At 35.6% G+C, this 22904-nt stretch overlaps 1 protein-coding gene across 11 annotated transcripts in view; it reads left to right on the forward strand.

The window, feature by feature from the left end:
- The window catches only part of ERMARD (ER membrane associated RNA degradation), a 183086-nt gene that overhangs the window by 139884 nt on the left and 20298 nt on the right, over positions 1–22904 (forward strand). For 7 of the 11 annotated variants that reach the window (XR_012468611.1, XM_074188098.1, XM_074188099.1 and 4 more), the window contains 10 exons: positions 4581–4749; positions 6208–6347; positions 7049–7150; positions 7669–7758; positions 11075–11172; positions 11965–12101; positions 15480–15594; positions 17239–17341; positions 18417–18446; positions 21763–21831. Coding sequence is in view for 9 of the 11 variants with exons in the window: in XM_074188098.1 (XP_074044199.1) it covers positions 4581–4749; positions 6208–6347; positions 7049–7150; positions 7669–7758; positions 11075–11172; positions 11965–12101; positions 15480–15594; positions 17239–17341; positions 18417–18446; positions 21763–21831 (1053 nt within the window). In the remaining 2 variants the exon portion in view is untranslated. Of the gene's footprint in view, positions 1–34; positions 252–466; positions 4005–4580; positions 4750–6207; positions 6348–7048; positions 7151–7668; positions 7759–11074; positions 11173–11964; positions 12102–15479; positions 15595–17238; positions 17342–18416; positions 18447–21762; positions 21832–22904 lie in introns of those variants that run through there. The other 4 variants (XM_074188104.1, XM_074188106.1, XM_074188100.1 and 1 more) reach the window with 4 other exon arrangements.

Consider the following 22904-nt stretch of genomic DNA (forward strand, 5'->3'; position numbering starts at 1 on the left):
AGTGCCGGAGGCAGGACTCGGGCTCCGTCTCCTCCCGGTCGCGGCCCCCCGGCATCGCGGCCTCCGGCATCGCGGCTCCCGGAGCTCCTGCTGAGAGGCCCGGACGATGTGTCTCCGTCGGCCGGGCCCCGCTCGCCGCTCGGGCTCTTGTGTTCTGGGCCCCGGGCCCCTCCGGCGGCGCGGCGAAGCCTGGGAAGGCGCCTCCTCGTAACGCCGGGGCCTTAACACGCAGGATGGACGGGAGTGCCGGGGTGCGGGCCGAGGCCAGCGCGGGGGGGGGGTGTGAGCGCGGGCGGCCCCCGTGGGGGGCTTGGGGGGACCCGGCCGGGAGAGCCGGTGCTGGGGGAGGCGGGGGCTGCAGGGCCTGTAAGCGGGGGGCGCGGGAGGCAGCACGGCTTGTGCCAGGCCGGTGCCCGGGGCCGGTGCCCGCCCTCCCGTGTTCCCGCCCCTGGCGGCGCCAAACAGAAAACACGTGGACGCCAGGCGGGCACGTGTACGTGGGGTCTGTACACAGCACACAGTGTGCACAGTGCACCTGCCCACTCACCGTGTACGTGGGGTGTAGGCGCAGCGCATGGTGTGTGTGGCGCACATGTACATGAGATGTACACACGGTGCACGCTACACATGTATATCGGATGTCTGTTACAGCACATGGTGTGCGTGGTACACATGTACCTCAGTTGTATATTACAGCACACTGTATGGTACGCATACTGTGTACACCAGGTGTATATTACAGCACACGGTGTGCATGATACATGTGTACATTAGGTATATATAGCACAGTGTGTATGGTACACATGTACGTTGGATGTATATTACAGCACACTGTTCATGGTACACATGTACATCAGATGTATACACAGCACATGGTGTGCGTGGTACACATGTACGTCAGTTGTATATTACAGCACACTGTATGGTACACATACTGTGTACACCAGGTGTATATTACAGCACACGGTGTGCATGATACATGTGTACATTAGGTATATATAGCACAGTGTGTATGGTACACATGTACATCGGATGTATATTACAGCATACTGTTCATGGTACACATGTACATCGGATGTATATTACAGCACACTGTTCATAGTACACATGTACATCAGATGTATACACAGTACATGGTGTGCTTGGTACACATGTACATTGGTTGTATATTATAGCACACTGTATGGTACACATACTGTTTGCATCAGGTGTATATTACAGCACATGGTGTGCATGATACATGTGTACATTAGGTATATATAGCACAGTGTGTATGGTACACATGTACATCGGATGTATATTACAGCACACTGTTCATGGTACACATGTACATCAGATGTATACACAGCACATGGTGTGCTTGGTACACATGTACATTGGTTGTATATTACAGCATACTGTATGGTACACATACTGTGTGCATCAGCTGTATATTACAGCACATGGTGTGCATGATACATGTGTACATTAGGTATATATAGCACAGTGTGTATGGTACACATGTACATCAGATGTATATTACAGCACACTGTTCATGGTACACATGTACATCAGATGTATACACAGCACATGGTGTGCGTGGTACACATGTACATCAGGTGTATATTACAGCACACGGTGTGCATGATACATGTGTACATTAGTTATATATAGCACAGTGTGTATGATACACATGTACATCAGATATATATTGCAGCACACTGTTCATGGTACACATGTACATCGGATGTATATTACAGCACACTGTTCATGGTACACATGTACATCAGATGCATACACAGCACATGGTATGCGTGGTACACATGTACGTCAGTTGTATATTACAGCACATTGTATGGTACACATACTGTGTACATCAGGTGTGTATTACAGCACACGGTGTGCATGATACACATGTACATTAGGTATATATAGCACAGTGTGTATGGTACACATGTACATCGGATGTATATTATAGCACAGTGTGTATGGTACACATGTACATCAGATGTATATTATAGCACACTGTTCATGCTTGAGATGTATATACAACACACGGTGTGCATGGTACGCATGTATATCATATGTATACACAGCACATGGTGTGCACAGTACACATGCATCAGATGTATATTACAACATATGGTATGCATGGTACACATGTACATCAGATGTATGTTACAACTTATGGTGTGTGTGGTACACTTACCACGTACATGAGATGTATATACAGCACATGGTGTGCATGGTACACATGCACATCAGCTATATATTACAGCATATGGTGTGCATGGTACATCAGGTGTATATTACAGCACGTGGTATGTGTGGTACACTTACCATGTACATGAGATGTATATACAGCACACAGTGTGCATGGTACACTTACCATGTATATAAGATATAAATTACAGCACACAGTGCATGGTACACATGTACATTGGATGTATATTACAGCACATGGTGTGCATGGTACACATGTACGTTGGTTGTATATTACAGCACACTGTATGGTACACGTACCATGTACATCAGGTGTATTTACAGCACACGGTATGCATGATACATGTGTACATTAGGTATATATAGCACATACAGTGAGTGTATGGTATATATACATGGTGTATAAAATAGATATCACATACTGTATGTTATGTACATATATATTATATACTATATCTGGTATATAGCACATTGTGTGTTGTATTCTCACATGTATATTATATGTATATAGCATGCACTGTATATATTATATATACTTGTGTATATTTCTATAGCATAGTGAGTGTAGTATATGTACATGTGTGTATTATGTGTGTATATATCACAAGTATATGTATAGTATATACAACCATCATATATAAACACATTCACACACATACATAACATAAGTTATATATATGCATGTTAATCTTAGAGGCAGCAAATTTTAGAACATATATTATATACTTGTATATGGTTTCAAAAATGTATGACCCCTCATAGATCATGTAGGTATATGATACATGTAGATATATGTGTACATATGCATTGGTACACATGCACTCATGGCATATTCCTTCCTCTTCCCTCCTCTCTTAGGTGCTTAATAAATATTTGGTGAGGTACATTGATTCTTTTCTGTCCCTAAATGTCAATCCTGTCACCTTCTATTTTAGTCTTATAATTTTAATTCTCTTGTTCTTTGAAGACTTCTGCCAGGAGTCTTCTTTTAAAGTACAAACAACTCTGTGATAAGGCACATCTTGTTTTCTAGAAATATTAATTATTGGTTTAATAAGGATTTTTATTTGGAAGAAAGAAACAAGATATTGTCTGAAAATGGAAGCACACAAACTTTGTACAGTTTATATAAAGAAAACCCTATTTGATGCAGTAGAATGGAATCAGGATTTGTAGACAGAAGACTATATTTTAAGTCCTTGCACTCACACTTGTATAAATGAATGAATGACATTAGCTAGCTGTGTGACTACTTAAGTAGTTTATAAAAATCCTTTTTTAATTTTAAAAAGATGATGGCTTATGTTAAAGTAAGTTACCAATTATACATCTATGTATATGTCTATATTCACACATCTGTATATGTCTTAAGAACTAATTTTACTGTCATTTCATCCTTCATTACTTAATATCTGAGCTTTTGTTTAGTTATGTGCAACACTAGATAATATTTCCATTACTTTTGAGGTTCTTATTAGGAGAGTGTTTTATAAATATGTTTAAATATGAATGATTACCATTGTTTCTTTAGGTTCAGCATTCTCATTGAAAATTATCCATTGGGCACATACATTAAAAGAGTCCCATGTCCAATCCTCAGAATAAGACTTCTAAACAGATACTGGAGATGACTTTGGTATAACATGAGTATATCATGAAGGTTGAAGATTTAATGTAGACAAGAATGCAATTATAGTTTGGTTTGTTGGTTAATAGGTTGTTGAATCTTTTCTTTTTCCTTCATGTCTTCATGTTGATTCACTGCATTTGACTTTCCCTATGGAAAGAAGATGTTTATTAAGGTTTGAAAAGCTCTTTATAGATGTTATTCTCTTTTGATCTTTACAAAAGCCTGGTGAAGTGATATGATTGTCCTCATGTTATATAGATGGGGAAATAGAAGTTTGGGAATACTGAATTCAGTTCAACATTTTAAAGTGCTTCTCTGGCAGCTAGGTGGCACAGTGGATAAAGCACTGGCCCTGGAGTCAGGAGTACCTGGGTTCAAACCTGGTCTCAGACACTTAATAATTACCTAGCTTTGTGGCCTTGGGCAAGCCACTTAACTCCATTTGCCTTGCCAAAATCTAAAGAAAAAAAAAATAAAGTGCTTCTCTACTTGTACAACTCACTGTGTTTTATTTAAAAGTAATGACATTTTTAGAAGATGCATTGAAAGAAATGCTCTTGTTATGGTTCATAAAATACTTTTAAGATCTTAGGTAAAATATTTCTAGAAATTGATATTTTAAAAATATTTCAATGCATTTATTATATTTCTTTTTCTGTCTTTTTAAAGTCAACATAATTTATTTACTGGATCACTTTATATCTTTTTTCTTCCTGATAACAAGTGTCCATTATATCTTATATTTCAGATGTTAATAACTGACTCCATCACAACATGCCTATCTCCCCTAGTATATGACATAGTTTGCAGACTTGGGTTTGAAGTAAAAGAAAGCCACGATATCAACAACATTGTATCTCAACATGGTGAAGTATGTTGGGAAACAATTGCTGAATGTATATGCTATACAGATTCAGGTTCGTATATATTATGTCTCTGCCTCCATTGGGAGGATAGTGTGGCCTTTTATAGTAATACAGACAATACAGACGGAAGGAGGGAGAGAAGGTTGAGGGTGAGTGGGTGGATAATGATTTGTTTTGACCATATTGAGTTTAAGTTGTCTACTGGACATCCAGATTGAGATACCTGAAAGGGAGTTGGAGATGCAAGATTGAAGATCAGTAGAAAAATTGGGGCAGGATAAATAGATTTGAGATTTATTATCATAGAGATGGTAATGAAATCCTTGGTTGCTGATGAGATGGCTTAACAAGGTAGTATAGAGGGAGAAGAGAAGAGGACCCAGGGCAGCACCAGAGGGAGACCTCTAATTAAAGGTCATGGCCTAGAAGAGGATCCAGAAAAGGAGACAGGGAGGGAGTGGTCAGATAAGGAGGAGCACCAGGAGAGATTGGTATCCCTAAGACTTTGAAAGAAGAGATTATCAAGGACAGAGCAATCCAGTGTCAAAGGCTGCATAGAGTTCAAGAAGAATGAAGATTGAGAATAGGCCATTGAATTTGGCAACTAAAGAGGCATTGTTTACTTTAGAAAGAGCAGTTTGAGGTTGGAAGTGTGAAGTAAAGGAGCTAAGCAGAAAATGAGAGGAAAGTGAGTCTATTGCAGATGATTTGTTGACTTTAGCTACCAGGGGCAGGAGAGATGGAAGGATCAAGTCAGGGTTTGAAGCAGTGCCATTGTTGAGGCAGGAAGGAGGCACCTCTAGGAAGAGATGGAATATAAGTGAAAGAGGGGGTGATAGAGGGTGTTGGAGGAGAGAGGATGGAATGGGATCACCTGAACAAGTAGAGGGACTAGCCTTTATAAGAGTAAGGACCACTCCCTCATGTGAAGGAGGGAGGAGGGGGAGAAGTGGGAGTGCAGGTGAGGCAAATATGAGGCAACATTCTTGCGCTTGCTATGTACTAGACATTGTGTTAAATTCTGAAGATTCAAAGAGAAATATTGTTATATTTGTACCTTAGGTTGTTTCAGTAACAGAATTTAGTCAAAAGACTTCAGAGCAGTTGGGGATTATGTTTTAGTTTTGCTGTACATTTCAACGCCCGCTTAACTATTTTTAATCTGCTCCCTTACTAATCAAAGTCATTCTCTTTGACTGAATAGATGGAAACAAAATAGGTGAGGTAGCAATACAGTGCATTTTGTAGCAACCAGGCAAAGGAGCCTAAGGATTTTTATCCTGAACTAAGCTCTGCTGTTTAATAAATGTCTAACTTTGGCAAGCTCTTAAATTCCTTAGACCTCAGGTTCCTTTTTTGAAATAAAAATGTTGAATTAGGTAATCTTTAATATTTCTTCCAACTTCGAAATTATATTCAACTCCTAACCTTTTTCATTGATAATTGAAGAAACTATGCAACATATATCTTGATCGTGCTAAAAAGCATTTCTTTTTTTTTTTCTGGAAGGGCAAAATGTAGATTACTTAAAGAGTGTGAGCCTTTTGGGTCCTGTATGTGAAACTGTTCATACCCACATATGTTCTCTGACTGGGATACAATTTGAAGATCAATATGCATTTTGGTTCCAGTGGACAAATATTCCAGAGGTATGACTTTGTGCAATATGTAGAAATTACATAGTTTTTAAAAATCTTTTAAAAATTTAAACAGATGATGGTTTATATTAAAGTAAGTTGCCTACATACATATATATATGTGTGTGTGTTAGGAGCTAATTATGTAGTGACATTTCATTCCCATTTGTACCACTTTTATTAATTTTGTAATTAATTTTTAGAGTTAAGTAGATATAAAGAAACAAAATTCAAAAGAATGCCTTAGCTCTTGTTCTTGATTTTTCCATAATATTTAGTAGAGTACCTGGTTGCCCAGTTGATAAAGTATTGGGCCTGGAATCAGGAAGATCTGAGTTCATATCTGACCTCAAACACTTACTAGCTAATTTGAAGATCATTCTTGATTGAGGAAGGCTTTGGTGAGTCAATTAGCGCTGCCTGCCTCAGTTTCCCCCTCTGTAAAATGAGAAAAATAGCACCTCCCTCACTTGGTTGTTGTGAGAATTAAAAACAAAGATGATTTTTGTAAAGCATTTTGAAATCTTCAAGTGTTATAGAAATGCTTCTTTCTTTTCCTCCTAGTGTAATTTGAGATGCCTGTTTGCTTAAAAGTCATGAAAAGTTGCCACTGAAATATTTGTGAGGTTGAATTTAAAGGGATAGTATTTGTACTTGTTTTGAAAAATGCTAGTTTTTTTCACTAACATCTATTACTTAATGTCCTATAATAGCTATTTCCTGAAATATTTGTTGCGCTGAAGAGTCCACAACCAGCTGCTGTTCCTCTTAGCTTAATGAAACTAACATCATGTTTGGAAAGAGCTTTGGGTGATGTAAGTGCTTAGAATTATTGATGTGTATATGTACAATCCTATATATGAGATTGTTCACTGCCATGGGAAGGGTGATAGAAAAATGTGGAACTCAAAAGCTTGCAAAAGAATGAATGTAAAAAACTTTCTATGTAACTGGAAAAAATAAAATTAAAAAAAGAATAGTTAATGTACTTTAAAAATTCCTTGTACAGGAAACAAGAAAACATTACTCATTTGCATGCCAAGTTGAAATTATATTTATCTACATGGTAGCTCAGGAACTAGGATAATTGTTATCAGATTGCTCAATGTAATTGTTTCTCTGTAAGTGACTGTCTTAAAGACAGAATTATAAAAAAGATATAGATGAATCATTTTATGATTCAGTTGTTACTTCCTGTTATAATAACATGTATTTCTCATGACATTTTCCTCTTATCTTTTGTACACACATTGCATTGTGACTTTTCTTTTTAAATCTGATTAACTGAAAGTAATTTTTTAAAATTAAAAACATCTTTTTATTTGAATTATAGGTGTTTTTATTGATTGGAAAGGAATGTCCATTTCTTTTAAGAGACTTGCTTATATCTAAGGAGCTTGCTGAAGTGTTTGGACAGTCTGTAGTAAGTTTCTTCTTATGTAGTTTGCAAAGAGAAATAAAGCAATAGGATTTTTTTGTACTTTCACTAATTTTAAGTTGATGGTTTTTTCAGAAAAATAAAAAACTAATATGTATAACATATAGAGTCTAGAAATTAAAAGAGATTACAAAGAATATCTGGTCCAACCTTCTACCCTGCAGAGAAATTATTTCTACAGTGTCTTCACAGGAGGTCATCAAACTTTTGCTTCTATGTTTCTAGTGATGAGAAATTTGCTATTTCAAAAGGCAATCAATTCTGTAGTGGAACAGCTCTTAAGTTTTATTAAGTCCTTTATGTTGAATTAAAATCCACTTCTCTGTAATTTATAATCATTCATTCTATTTCTATCTTTTGGAATCTTATAGAATAATTCCAATCGTTTTTCTATTTGATAACCTTCAGATATTTGAGGACAGTAGTCATGAGTCCCCAAATCACCTCTAATCTAGGTCAACATCTATTGTTCTTTCCAGTATTTCCCATATAATATGGTTTCAAGATCCTTTATCTCCCTAGCTTCCCTCTTCTGTATACAAGTTTGCCACTGTCTTTCTTAAAGGACTTTACATTATTTTTTTTCAATTTCTTGTCACTATTGTCCTTATCATTTTAGTCTCTTGAAATCTTTTTGAATTCCACTTCTGTCATCCAATATATTAGTTATTTTTCCTGATTTTTTATATTATAGTTACTGTTAAAATTTTTGAATAACAAGAGACTATATATAGAGCCTTGTGGCATATAGTTTTATAAACTAGTTATGAATTCACTTCATCAGGTCTAGAAAAAAACAAAAAAAAAAATTTAATTCTGTAAACATGGTTTACAGCTATTTCTATCAAATGAGAGTGGTATATTGGCTAGAAAATTGGGCTAAGAGTTAAAAGTTAAGAGTTTCCATTTTTAATCCATTTTTAAACCAATTACTACTAGGTATAGACTTTATAAAGTCACAGTTTCTCTCTTAATTTATAATGACACTACCTACCCTTCCTTCTTCATAATAATTTTATATAGATTAAATGTGAAATATTTTGAAAACTGTAAAATGTAAGTTAATAATATTATCACTAATGATAAGTGCCTTGTGACAATCAATATTATGTGATCTCTTGGGTGGGCTATTAATAGTCCTGTCAGGCTATTGGAAAGGAATTAGTATTTTCATTTGACAGAAAGAGGAACTTAAGCATAGAAATATAAATGACTTCCTTAATTTCATACAGCAAATTGGGGTGGGCCTCTGGAATAGAAACCAGGTTTTCTGACTTTTGACCCAGGGCATTTTCCATTCTAACAAATTAGCATGAATTAGCTGAATTTCTGTGTATTGTATAATATAATATTTTTTTTTTTAAAGAAAAGGCATAGATTTTAATTCACAATTCAAAAGTTCACAAGTTACTACAAAGAGCTCACTGGTTAGATGCTTTAGTAAGGTAAAGAGTTCTCAAGTCAATGAATTTAAGCACAGAAGAACTTTGGTCTGGGGAAAACAGCACAATTAAGAAAGGGGAAAAAGGGAAAGGGACCAGCCAGTGGTTGGGCTTAGATTCACATGGATCCAGCTGATGATGAAGGTGGTGATTCAGTTTGGGAATGATGCTCCCCAAAAGCAGGTTGACCTCCAAAGGAGAGGAGCAAGCCGGGATACATAGTAAAGATGTACATAGGAGAGTGAGAGGTTATTTGGGAAACTATGCTCCCTCAGAGCAGGCTGATCTCAAGTGAATGAGCAAGCTTTTTAGGAGGATTTGGGGGGGGGCACATAACTCAGCAGAGATGAGATGATTAGGTTGTTTGTGCAGAGACTTAATCCTTTCAGGCTAAGGCAGGATCCATTGTTGAGTTGATAGAGGCTTGCTTTGTGCCTGGATTTACCAAAGTCCTTCCTTGCCTATGAACTTTATTAAAAGTTCATTGACTTCATTTTATAACCTGGACATTTGAGATGGTAGTGGGATCAGTGTTAATGGAAGGTATAAGGTCATGCAGAGGGAATAGATTAAAGAACAGATTTTTCTTAACATTTCCTCTATTTCAATTTCTTCAGTTACTCTTATATTCCTTGTGAGTAGTATATTCTTTTCTTTGAGGCTCTACTAAGATTTCTTGTAGCATTCTTTTTCTTCTGGGATTAACATTTGGTTTTCTCTTAAGCCATAGTAGTTCTTCTTTATGTTCCAGCATTTTCATCTGTTTGCTAATATCCTCAGATTTGATTTCTCTATTGGAGCTTTGTGCTTTGGTTATTCTTTATTCATCTTGTTGTCTTGTTTTGATAGATTGACAGGTCATATTTGATCTGGGGTATTGGGCCTAACACTAGGCTCAGGCTTCTGGGAATTTCTGTTTTATCTCTGTTTCCTGGTGATTCAGCATAGGTTGTCTTTGATTCTTTATTTTCTTTTTTCTGGAGTTAATTACTTCCTGGGAATCTGAGAAATGATTGTATTGATAAGGTAGCCTCTTTTAAAATGCCAGTTACTTCTCAGTCCAGAACCCTTTTCTCCTCAGCTTTTGCTCTGGGTTGTCAGATTTGTCCTATCTCCACTGAGGATACCTAGTGACAGCCTCTTTGAGTTTGGCCTGCCACATCCATGGTTACCTTAGATTCAGTCATAGTGATGGAAAGGGTGGGAGCCAGACTGAACCCAGGTTCTGTCAGTCCTGAGGGCACTAGAAGATAAGAGTTCTGTCAACTTACCTATGCTGCAGCAGAACAGATCCAGATGAAAATAGTACTACAAAGTCCCATTAACAGGCTATTTTTCCTGCCATTCCAGATTACACTGAGGCCAAACAGTGTTACAAAGTTTAGGAAACTTCTTATTGAGATCTTGAAAGACAGAGAGAGAGAGAGAGAGAGAGAGAGAGAGAGAGAGAGAGAGAGAGAGAGAGAGAAGAGGGAGGGAGAGAAAGCTTAGATCAACTAGATCCAGAAAGTTAGAGGAAAGAAGGGAGAATGAAAGTGTCAAGGAGCCCAGGAGAAGAAAGGAGATTAAAGAAAGAACAAAAGGAGATTAAAAACTTTGAGATACAGACACATGGTGCTGAGGTCAGTATCTGCCAGAGCTTCTAGTTTAGAGAGAGGAAAAAGTGAGAATCCAGAGAAGAAAAAAAAAAGCAGTCTAATATCTTTTGAAGTTCTAATATGTTATTATTAGCACTAAACAAATTTACCTCATCCTAAATGAACCTAAATGTTAAAAATTTATGTATGCAACAATAAGAAAGTAAACATAAGTTAAAAGTTATATTGATTGACTCAATAATTTGCTCTCATCTTAATTAGATGGAAATACTCAGGGTATTCATTGGTTCTCCATGTGGACTCAATCTGCGTAATATTTTGTGGCATGGATTTGTGTCTCCTCAGGAAATTCCTCCAAAGTAAGTTGCTAATAAAATATACTTCTCTTTATACTTAGGTATAAATATTGTTCAGTTCATATTCACACAACAAAACAGAAACATTTTGAGGAGTAAGTTATAGATGAATATAGAGAATAGGTTCCCAAATTATAGAACTAGGTCTGCTTTGAAAGGCTTCATTCAGTTATTTATTTCAAAAAGTATATCCTGCTTAGTGAAGGAGTAGTCATACTAGAATGTTTAGGATTAAATAAGATGCTAAATGTTATAAATGATTAATGAAGTGACAACCTGAAAATGAAAGTATTCAAGTCTGAACAATTGGGAATAGGATTTTGAAAATAAAAGAAAGTATTAATATTGTGACTAGATGGTTCTCATATAGTTAGACCTGGGGTCAGCCTGGAATGAATACAAAGAATAGGTAATCAGTAAAACAATACAAAGGAGCTTGAGTGAGAAGTTAAATTCTAAGAGATTCTCAGACAGTGATTACTTGTTTAAAAATATTTATTAAGTCTGTAATGATTACTTTTCTAATTCCCAAGAATTACAATAAAACATAGTCCCCACCCTTATCTGGTTTATTGTCTTTGGTTTTTATTCTGTCACTGCTACTTTTTCATTCCCAGCCCTGTGTTTGTATCATAATTTAGAGGTTCATGGTTCACATAATTTAGTATCTCATAATTTAGAGGTTCATGGTTCACTTTGTCTTTCTAGAAGTGCTTATTTTTATTTTAGCTCTATAAGTTTTATAAATATATATTCATATTTTTTCTAATATATCTCTATGGTACTTTCCCTTAGATATTGCTCTATGTTGGTATTGTTGACAGCAGGATTGGGACAACTCTTAAAAAGTTATCTTCAGCAAACTAATTTTACATTCATACATCGGCCTTTTGTAACTTTTACAAACTTAAAGGAATTGAGCATTTTTCCTGGCAAGTACTATATTTCAAATTTTCTCATTTGAATCCCTTTGTAAAATACACACACACACACACACACACACACACACACACACACACACATAATCACTAGGCTATAAATTCAAAAAGTAGAATTATGATGTGTATTTTTATGCTGTTGGGAATGCAGGATGCAGTAACTTGATATAAAATGTATTCATGAACTTTTATATTCTTTTGATTATAATTTGTGTGCTAGAAGGGCCTATAGTCAGAAGGACTCTTGGTTAATTTCTAGGAGTTTGGTATATTTTAAGGACTGAAAAGACCACTATTTAATAGCAGCGAAATAGTATAGGTATAAGACTAAAGAAGAGTCTTTTTCTATGGTCTTGGAGGAGGTGGACATTTGGAAGCAAAGTGGTTATCATTTGGAATATTGTCAGTGAGGTGGTACAGTGGATGGAGCACTGGGCCTAGAGTCAGGAAGACCTGAGTTCAAATCTTGATGCACTTCCTAGCTGTCTGACTCTGAGCAAGTTACTTAATCTCTGTTTACCTCGTTCTTCTCATTTGTAAGCACTTACCTCACAAGGTGGGTGTGAAGATCAAACAAAAGAATATCTGCTGGCCCAGAGTCTGTGCTGTGAATGCTATTACTGCTACCAAAATCACCACTGCCACCACTACCACCACCTTAAAAAAAAGAGAGTATGTAAGGAGTGCTAGATTGTGTCTTTGTTATCCTATTATCTTATTATATGTTCTAGATCCTAAATATTTTAATTAATCAACAAGTACTTAGTAACATTGAAACTGGCCTCCTGATCACCAGTGGCAAGGGGAACCAGGAATGGCAAGGGGAACCACTGGCTTCTTTGAAGTAATGGTTGTAGGAAAATTTGTACATTCCAAGAAGGCTGGAATGACTTTATGGACACTTCAGACAAATACCTGCATATGCCTGTCTGTTCCTCCATTTCCTTGTCTAGGGTCCTGCTTGTCCTGAGGGTCTCTTAGACTCCTCTTAGATTCCTGCTTCTTCCTTCCTTAACTCCACCCAAAAACTGTCTCCCCCTGGAGGTCTTCCTTCATTAGCCTCTCCCTCTTCCCTGTTCTCCTGTCCAGCCTCCTGGGTCCTCAGATATCTTTTCTGTAAAATGAGAAATAGATGACCTCAAAGTCTCATACATTAGAGAGACCTTTTCCACCTTGACTGAGGATGGAGGGAGCCTGGTGTGACCTAGGGAGACCCATGACAAACCAAGAAATAGTATTTTCCACTGGGGCTAATTAATAAAAAGAAAAAATAATAATGACAACTGATTTAAGAAGCTAACTGAATAACTCTAGACTGACCAAGAGAAAGGCTAGAGTCTAAACTCTCAAAAAAAGTATGGGAAGTATCGTAGACATCTTGAAGCCTGAATCCCAGAGAAAGAAAAATTAGGGAGACCTGAGAGATGAGGAATTTTCTCATCCAAGAGCTACTAAGGCAAAATGAATCATGACCAGAGTGTGATGAGTTCATCTGGGAGAATCTGGGAGAAGGAAGTGTGTGTGTTTTTGTGTTTGTGTTTGTGTGTGTGTGTGTGTGTGTGTGTGTGTGTGTGCCTGCCAAGAGTAAGGAAATGGACTTTAGAAAGAGTGGTGTCTGATGGAATGTCTATAGTTTTATCAAGCCAAATCTGTTGCACAGAAATCAGATGTTTTATCTAATATCTAAGCTTATAGAATTGAGCTAGCTACCTGGACAGTAATACCTAGCAAATTTACAGAGGCAACCAGAAAAAACATAAGAATAAAAAAATAACAAGAGCCAGTGTTCTCTTTGAGAAACTTAAATATCAGGAGAAGTGATGGATTCAATCCTAACAATCTTATGTTGGAAAAGGATATGGTCTTTACTGAAATGTTGAATCATGGGCTGAATTCATGCAGCGGTCTAAGGACTCAAACCTTAACTTTGAGTCCTTATCTCTTGTGTGTCATGGAAAATTGTATTGCTTGGCCTTGAAGTCCCACATCATGCTAACTGCCTTCCTCTTTATCTCCTTCAGCTTGTCAATGTTCTTCATAAAATGTGATGCCTAGAACCAAATTAAAAGCTCCCATGGTCTGACTGTGGTAGAGCATAGTGATACGCTCATCTCATGATTCTAGACACTGTCCTTGTGAATGTATAGTGTAATGCAAGACTACATTAGCAGTTTCCAGTTCCAGAATAGTGAATTGAGGAAGAAACCCTTCCCAAGTCCCTTCCAGATAACTAGGAAAACTACTTCAGAATTGGTTTAGGAGCAGGGAAGTAGTTTACTAGCCTGTCTGGAAAGTTCTATATCACTGGTCTGGGATGGGAGTGAGGTCCAAGAGCAGCAACAGTCAGCAGCTGAGCCTGGAACAGTCCTCCAGTGAGGGCCTGCCCTTCTACAAACCGGTAGACCCCTAGGCAAGAGAGTCTGTGCAGCACAGCAAGCCCCCCACCCCCCACCCTAACACATACCACCAGTGAAGCCTTAACTCCACTGTTGACCAGTAGTGAAGCCTTGCCCTTGGAGCCTACTAGTAGATAGACCCTGTTTCCATAGCAATCCAGCAACAAGGTCCCACTCCTGGGGCAGATCAAAAACAAAATCTCTCTTCCAGGACCAGAAAGACTTTGTTACCATAGCAATCTAGCAGCAAATCCTCCACTCCTAGAGCAGGCTAGCAGCTAACCCCCAGGGAGACCCCATGCCCTGTACAAGCAGAAGAAAAGCCTATTCTCCAGAGAAAGCAAGCAGCTAAGCCCTGAAACTCAATGAAAGCCAGTACCACAGTGCAAAAAGCTTGAAACAGTGAAGTATCAGAGCCTAACTTTCACATAAAAACACCACGTCTCAAAAAAAAAAAGGTAGAAAATATTGTGAAACAAAACAAAAAAAGAGCCTGACCATAGAAAGTTATTATGGTGATAGGGAGGATCAAGGCATACACTAAGAAGAGGATAATAGTGTCAGTGGTTATATGTGAAGCTTCAAAGAAAAATGTAGTTTGATTTCAAGCCCAAAAAAGAATTCCTGGAAGAGCTTAAAAAGGATTTTTTTTTAAAAAAGCAAATTAGAGAGGTAGAAGAAAAATGGGGGGGGGGGAATGAGTAATACAAGAGAATCATGAAAAATCATGTACATATTGAATACAGACCAATTACAAATATATTTTGGAGATTTTTAGAAAAGAATTAGTCTGTAGAGGATCAGAGATAGATACAGAAATAAACAGTGTAAATGGTGATTTTCTATTAAGTATCAGCTTTTGGTTCATAAACATAAATAAGTTCTACAGTACTTTGTGTGATTGTTTAAATCTTTATGGTGCTGGTTAGTATTAAAAATATTTTTAAATTGATTCAAAAATTATTTCTGTGTGTAGATGTTAGTGATGAAGTACTATCAGTAGTTGAAGAACTGATAAAGAAATCTACTTTTGTATTGAAGATCATGACCCCATTTTGGGAAACTATAGTAACGAAATTCAGATCACATCGGTAAGTGAAGAATTAAAATTATTGAATTTAGGATTTAGAGTTAGAGTTAGTCGAAAGAATTCTTTTACTTTCCAAAGATTGTTTGCTGTTTGAATATAAGTAAATGAAAGAGTTGAGTTTAGTTGGAACAACAAGCTATTAGCTATTTTAGAATAGAGTAAAAATAAAATTTGGTAGTTAATCTAAAAACATCTGCCATTCATGTTTTATTATGATAATTGTTAATTAAATGGGTTAATTTCCTTGTTTCTTTTTTAATAGAAGTACTATGATAGCATTTTTTGTTTTTGAATGTTATTTTATTTTTTCCAACTACTTGCAACAATAGTTTTCAACATTCACCTTTTTGTGAGCTTTTGAGTTCCACATTTTTCTACCCCTCTCCTTCCCTACCCTTTCCCCCTCCTAATGAAAGTGAGTAATCTGATATAAGTTATACATGTACAATCATGTTTAGTATATTTCAGTTAATCATGTTGTGAGAGAAGAATTGGAACTAAAGGGAAAAAAATTATGAAAAAAACCCGTTTTAAAAATTGAAAATAGTATGCTTTAATTTGCATTCAGACTCCATAGTTTTTTCTTTATATGTGGATGGCATTTCCCATCACAAGAGTGTTTCCTTGATCACAGACCTGCCAAGAGGAACTAAGTCCATCATAGATGGTCATAGGATAGCATTTCTTGAGCAAATCACTCTGCTTGATGCTTGGGAAGTTCAAAAACTCATGAGAAAAAAACAAACCACCATGGAGATTACGTAAGACCTTTGCCTTCATGGAGACTTCAAGGGGAAAGTGAGTTCCATAAATTCTCTTCCTTCTTCAAATCCCTTCCCTACCAATTGAGATGGCAAGAAATATGATTCCCATTATACATGTTAAATTTTGCAAAATCTGTAAATATTTCCATGTTAACTCTATTGCAAAAGAAAAGTGAAATAAAAAAAATTATACTTCTGACTGTACTCAGTTCGTCAGTTCTTTCTCTGGAGGTGGATACCATTTTTCATCATGAGACTTTTGAAATTGTCATGGATCTTTATATTGATCCAAGTCAAGTGTTTCACAGTTGATCACTGTTAACAGTATTGCTGATACAATGTTCTGATTTGACTCACTTCACTTTCTGTCAGGTCATATAAGTCTTTCCAGGTTTTTATGAAACTATTTCATTTGTCACTTTTATCAGCACAGAGTAGTTAGTATTCCATTATATTTCTTTAGTGTAACTTATTCAGTCATTTCTCAATTAATAGCATCTCCTAAATTTTTAGTTCTTTGCCACCATAATAAGAGCTGTCACAAATATTTTGTACATATAAGTCCTTTTGAGACTCACTTTAACTCCAGTATTTATGAATGACTTAATGTTGATGAAAGAGAAATTAAATTGGCCTGCCATGACCTCATAGTCACTAAAGATGTATCATTGAATCCTGGGACACATTGAAGCATTGTTTAAAAAAAAATGTGAGAGTTTAATTTCTATTTTTGTTTTTCTTTAGTTTCCTTTCTGACTTAAGGAAATTATTTAATTTTGCCTTAATTATAATATCAAATTAGCATTGCATGGTCTGCTATTTGGATGCTGTAAAGTTTGTTTAAATAAATTTTTATGAAGAACTTTGGATCTTTCTTACAGATATGCTGACTGTATAATACTGTTACTGACACAGCTGGAAACTGGACTTCGAAAAGTCTTTACCACAGTTAATAAATGTCCCCAAAGATTTTTAACAGCAGAGGTATACATGTTTTGTTTGTTTTGTTATTCTACTTGGGAGATAATCTGAAAGCTAGCCATTTGTCTGAAGTCAGTGATAGAAAAAAATATATTGAGTTTATTTTTTTAAATCTGTTTGCTTTCTCAGTATAAGATGAGCTATTTGCATGTTACTTAATTTTCCTGAGTCTGTTTTTTTTCAGACTGTAAAATGAGTAAGCAATAAATCAGTCAATAAATCTTTATTAAGTACTTAGTATATGTCAGCCACTCTGCTAGATATTGGGGTTACAGAAACAAAAATGATAGTCCCTGATCTCATTTGAACTACTACTTAACAGAGTCATGGCAGAGAACAAAGGAGATGATCTGTGTAAGATATTTTGTGGGCTCAAAGCACTATATGAGTTTCAACCATTATTACTAAAATAATTTTATGACTAGTGAAACTGAATTATACCTTTCTGATTATCTTATTTGTTAATTCTTATTTTTTAGTAATTTGTAGGTGTAAAGTTTATTAATTTTATGATAGTTTTTGATCATTTTTTCCTATGGTAACCAAATATACTCTTTTAAACTAATGATATATGAAATAATAAGAGAGACAACATGGCATAGTGAACAAGATTCTGGGCTTGGAGTCAAGAAGAAGTGTTTAATCCAATTTTTGGCACTGATTAAGTGTGTAAACCAGGGCATACCAATTAATGCCTATGCATTTCAGACAACTCTCTTCTCACAGAGGGCATCTTACACCTGGCATTCCTGACACTGATCATCTCACAGGTCCTTCATATGGATATGAAAATAAATGCAGAAATTTCTGTGCTAGGGAAGTATGTTATTTTACTACATCCAGAATTTTAACCACAACTAAAGTCCCTCAGATGAGTACTATTTTAAACATGTCTTAATTACTGGTTTATGATGTCACAGGTCTTCTCTAATAATGCTGTTATTCAGTTAGTTTATTCATTGCCTTCCTAACCATAGGAAGTCTGTAGCCAAAAACAGTTTACTATTTGTGCTCATGTACTACTTTTTCCCCGTTTGAATAATATCTGAATTTTTCTTTTTTCTTTTCTCTTCCGAAGTCTACAACTTTTTACACCACGTTTGATGAAGTAAGTAGTTAAATTAGCATGCTTATGACATTCTTTAAATGAAGTTTTTAACTTGTGTTAAAAAATTGACTTCAAAGGTATAGGATATGGGGGCCTCTAGGTGGCACATTGGATAGAGCACCGGCCCTGGAGTCAGGGGTAACTGAGTTCAAATCCAGCCTCAGACACTTAATGATTACTTAGCTGTGTGGCCTTGGGCAAGCCACTTAACCCCATTGTCTTTCAAAGAAACCCAAAACAAAACCAAAAACCCTAAGAAAAAAGTATAGGATAGGGGAAGGTATGGAATTGAATTAACAGTGTTATCTGGAAGCAAAGTAAGCTAATGTTTTCTTTGGATATGTTAATAAAAAGCAAAGTGACCAGGGCCAAGTAGGTCTTAATCCTGTGATATGTTTCTTTCTGGGCACTGTGCTTTTAGGAAGGATATGAATGAGCTAAGACTCTACTGGAGTACAACCAGAATGGTGAAAGGCCTCAAGATAATGCAATTTGATGATCTATTAATAAGTGAGGGCTTTAGAAGATTTTCAGGTATACTGTAATTATTGCCTTCTAGTATATCTATTAGATATATCTGGTATATCTATCAGATGACTTTCTTGTAGTATCTTGTAATATATATATATATATATATACATATACATATATATATAATGTATATATATGTATATGTGTATATATATATATATATATATATATATATATATATATATACATATATATATCAGATAACTTTTTTTTTTTGTTAGCCACAATGGCTAGAGTTTCCCCATGAGGAACTTTAGACTCTGTAAGAAAAAAAACAATAACATCTTCCTACCAATTAGAGGTATACAAAAGCAGGACATGTAAATTTGGCTTCAGAAAGTGAGTTTTTTCTCACTGAAAATCTTCAAGTAAAGACCTCTTGGATATATCATTAAAGAGATTATTGTTTAGGTTTGGATCAGACTACATGACCTCTGATGTCTCTCATTATCTGTATTTCTGAGATTTTTTTTATTGCATATATTAGTGGTAGTGATGTTGAATTAATTCTATGGAGGGCAGAATTAAAAATTAACTAAAAAGTTGGGAACTTTTTATCTCAAATAAGATTATATATGTAAAGTGCTTAGCACTTAGCATAGTAGCTGGCACATAATAGTGCTATAGAAATTCTAATTATCATCATGATCTTAAATGAAAACTTATAAGTAGTATTTGCCAAAATCAAATTTTAACCTACTAAACTAAATATAAATTGCTTATTTAGATATTTGGTTACATGTCAGTAACTGAGTTCTTAAAGATATAAAGTGAACACTCTTTATACACAGCTCTACCAGCAATGCAATAGTGTACTTGTGTTCTCATACTCCCTCCAACATTTGTCATTTTCTTTTTTTGTTATCTTAATCCAGTGATTGTGAGGTGATAATCAGAGTTTTGTTAATTTACATTTATCTAATAGTTATTAGAGTTTTAAAGAATTTTTTTTCATGTGCCTATTGGTAGCTTTGATTTCTTCATCTGAAAACTCACTTCATATCCCTTAGTCATTTATCAGTTGGGGAATGACTCTTATTCTTGTAAATTTGACTTAAATATTTTAAAAATGGAACCTTTATCAGAGAAATTTGCTATTAGGTTTCTCCCCACTAATTTCCTGCTGAACAGATTTTAGCTGCATTGATTTTATATATAAAACATTTTAACTTTTTTATAATGAAAATTGTCTATTTTATCACCTGCGAACTATTCTGTCTTGTTTGTTCATAAACTCTTCCCCTAGTATTAGATCTGAAAGATAATTTTGTCCTTGCTATACTAATTTGCTTATGAAGACATCCTTTATGTCTAGGTCATGCATCCATTTTTGAACTTATCTTGTTATAAGCTAATAGATGTTGCTTATGCTTAGTTTCTGTCAGATTTTCCTAATAGTTTTTTTTTTCCAAGTAGTGAGTTCTTCTCCTAGTAGCAGAGATCTATCATCCATTAGGTTACTATGTTTATTTGCTTTTGTATATTTTGTGCCTAATCCTTTCTATTGATTAGTTTCTCAGCTTTTTTACCAGTACCAAATTGTTTTTTTTTTTTTTTTTAGATTTTGGCAAGGCAAATGGGGTTAAGTGGCTTGCCCAAGGCCACACAGCTAGGTAATTATTAAGTGTCTGAGACCGGATTTGAACCCAGGTACTCCTGACTCCAGGGCCGGTGCTCTATCCACTGTGCCACCTAGCCGCCCCAAATTATTTTTAATATCAAAAACAACATTGTAGCATAGTTTGAGCTCTGCTCCTGCTAGACCCCCTTTCTTCCCATTATTTTTTTCATTGATTCCCTTGATATTTGTGATCTTTTCCTCCAGATGAATTTTTCTAGCTCTAAAAGAAATTCTTTGGTAATTTGATTGATATGGCACTGAATAAGTAAATTGACTTAGGTAGTGTTGTCATTTTTATTATGTTGGTTTGGCTACCATAAACAATAAATATTTCTCTAATTATTTAGATTTGTTTTTATTTGTTTGAGGAATATTTTATAATTTTCATATGGTGCTTGTGTCTTATTTGAAAGGTAGACTACCAAGTTTTTTATACTCTTTATTAATTTAAGTTGAATTAAAAAAACCCTTTTCCTGCTGGATTTTTGCATCTACAAATTCACAGAAGTGGTTAGTTTCTATTAATTTTTTGGTGGCTTTTTAGGTAAACTATCATCATCTGCAAAAACTAGTGATTTCCAGGGCAGCTAGGTGGCGCAGTGGATAAAGCACCGGCCCTGCAGTCAGGAGTACCTGGGTTCAAATCCGGTCTCAGATACTTAATAATTACCTAACTGTGTGGCCTTGGGCAAGCCACTTAACCCCATTTGCCTTGCAAAAACCTAAAAGCAACAAAAAAAATCCCCAAAAAACCAAACAAAAGTGGTGATTTCCTTATCACCTATGCTTATTCCTTTGATTTCCTTTTCTTGTCTTATTACTGTATTGTACAATAATGTATAGTTATAGTAATAAAGGACACCCCATGCTTAACTTCTGATCGTCATTACTGAAAATGATTGCTCTTGGTTTTAGATAGATACAGTTCTTCATAAATCTCAAAACACTATCTTTTTTTAACTCTATACTGAATAAACACTTCCTATTGCAATTTAATAGTCATACAAAAGTAAACTCTGCATATGAACTTCAGTAGTTCTTTCACTTTTTTGTGTTTTAAATACTTCCCGAAAAATATTATATTGTCTCAGTAATACCACTGTTAAGAAGTAATTATTGTGGGGCTTCGTGGTCCATTGGCAATTTATTTCTTTGTCTTTTTAGATATTAGCAAAGCAACTAAGTGATGATGAAATCAATAATCTTCCTCTTTTCCTTGGAGAACCTGCTATGGTAAAGTACTAAATACCTTCCAAATTTAACATTCTTTTTGTATGGAAATAATTTAGTCAAACAAAATAAAAATAGTTTATTTTGGTTCGGGCTAAGAGATTTCCTTCCAGAATATGTGTTTAAAGCAATACTTCTCAATTGTTGCATTTTGATTCAAATTTCTTGATGTTTGAATTTCTGTAACTTTGTAGATTAATAGGAAGATGTTCTAAGGTTTTTTGTTTGTTTGTTTTTGTTTTTGGTGGAAAAGGGGATTGGTGGAGAGAATGGAATAGGACTAATAGGCTCTTATCTGTGTCAGACTAAATGAGGTAAAGAAGAGAAGTGGAGAAAACTGTATGGGAAAGAAGGTGAAATTTGAAGATGAAAAAATAGAAAAGAAAGAAAGAAAGTATAAGTTAAAGACTGAAAAAGAAGAATGGGAGAAAAAATAGAGGCAAGGACGGGAAGAAATGGAAAAAGTAGAGAGTAAAGAAAAAAGAAATAGAGAGTGGAGAAGAGTAAGAGAAAAAAAAGAGATAAAGCAAAGAAGGAACAGGAGAAAGGGTGAAAAGGAGGAAGAGACCCTAATGCACTATAAATATTTCTCATTTGCCCTCAGAGGTCATTGACTCTTACCAATGACTTCTGTTTACCCTGGAAGGCAGAGCTTAAACCTCCAGCTATAGGAAGTCAAATTTGGTTGTCTTAATGGGAGAGAGGTCAGGAGGCAGAAGAGTTTTATAATCACTACCAATTGCTGTGAGAAGTTCTGGTCTCCATAACTCATTCAAAACTTCCCATGGATTTCTTAAATAACTTAAGTTATGTTTAAATGCTGAACAAAACCCCTTTACCTAGATCAAGATTGAGGTGGTAAAATTATATTATTAATACTTTGCTGTATGATGTATTATGCATATTTGTGAAACATGCAGAATTTTATTTTGTTGTGCCCCAAAATGGACTGTAAGAGATAAGTGTTTGCAAAAGGTTTACAGGAACTTAGGATTCTATATGTAATAGTACTCAGAACTATGACCATGAAGATAAAAGTTCTGGGTTTGATTCTGACTCTTATCATTTATTACCTG

This window comes from Macrotis lagotis, chromosome 5 (genome assembly GCF_037893015.1).
Source record: "Macrotis lagotis isolate mMagLag1 chromosome 5, bilby.v1.9.chrom.fasta, whole genome shotgun sequence".
In the NCBI taxonomy this organism is placed as follows: domain Eukaryota; kingdom Metazoa; phylum Chordata; class Mammalia; order Peramelemorphia; family Peramelidae; genus Macrotis; species Macrotis lagotis.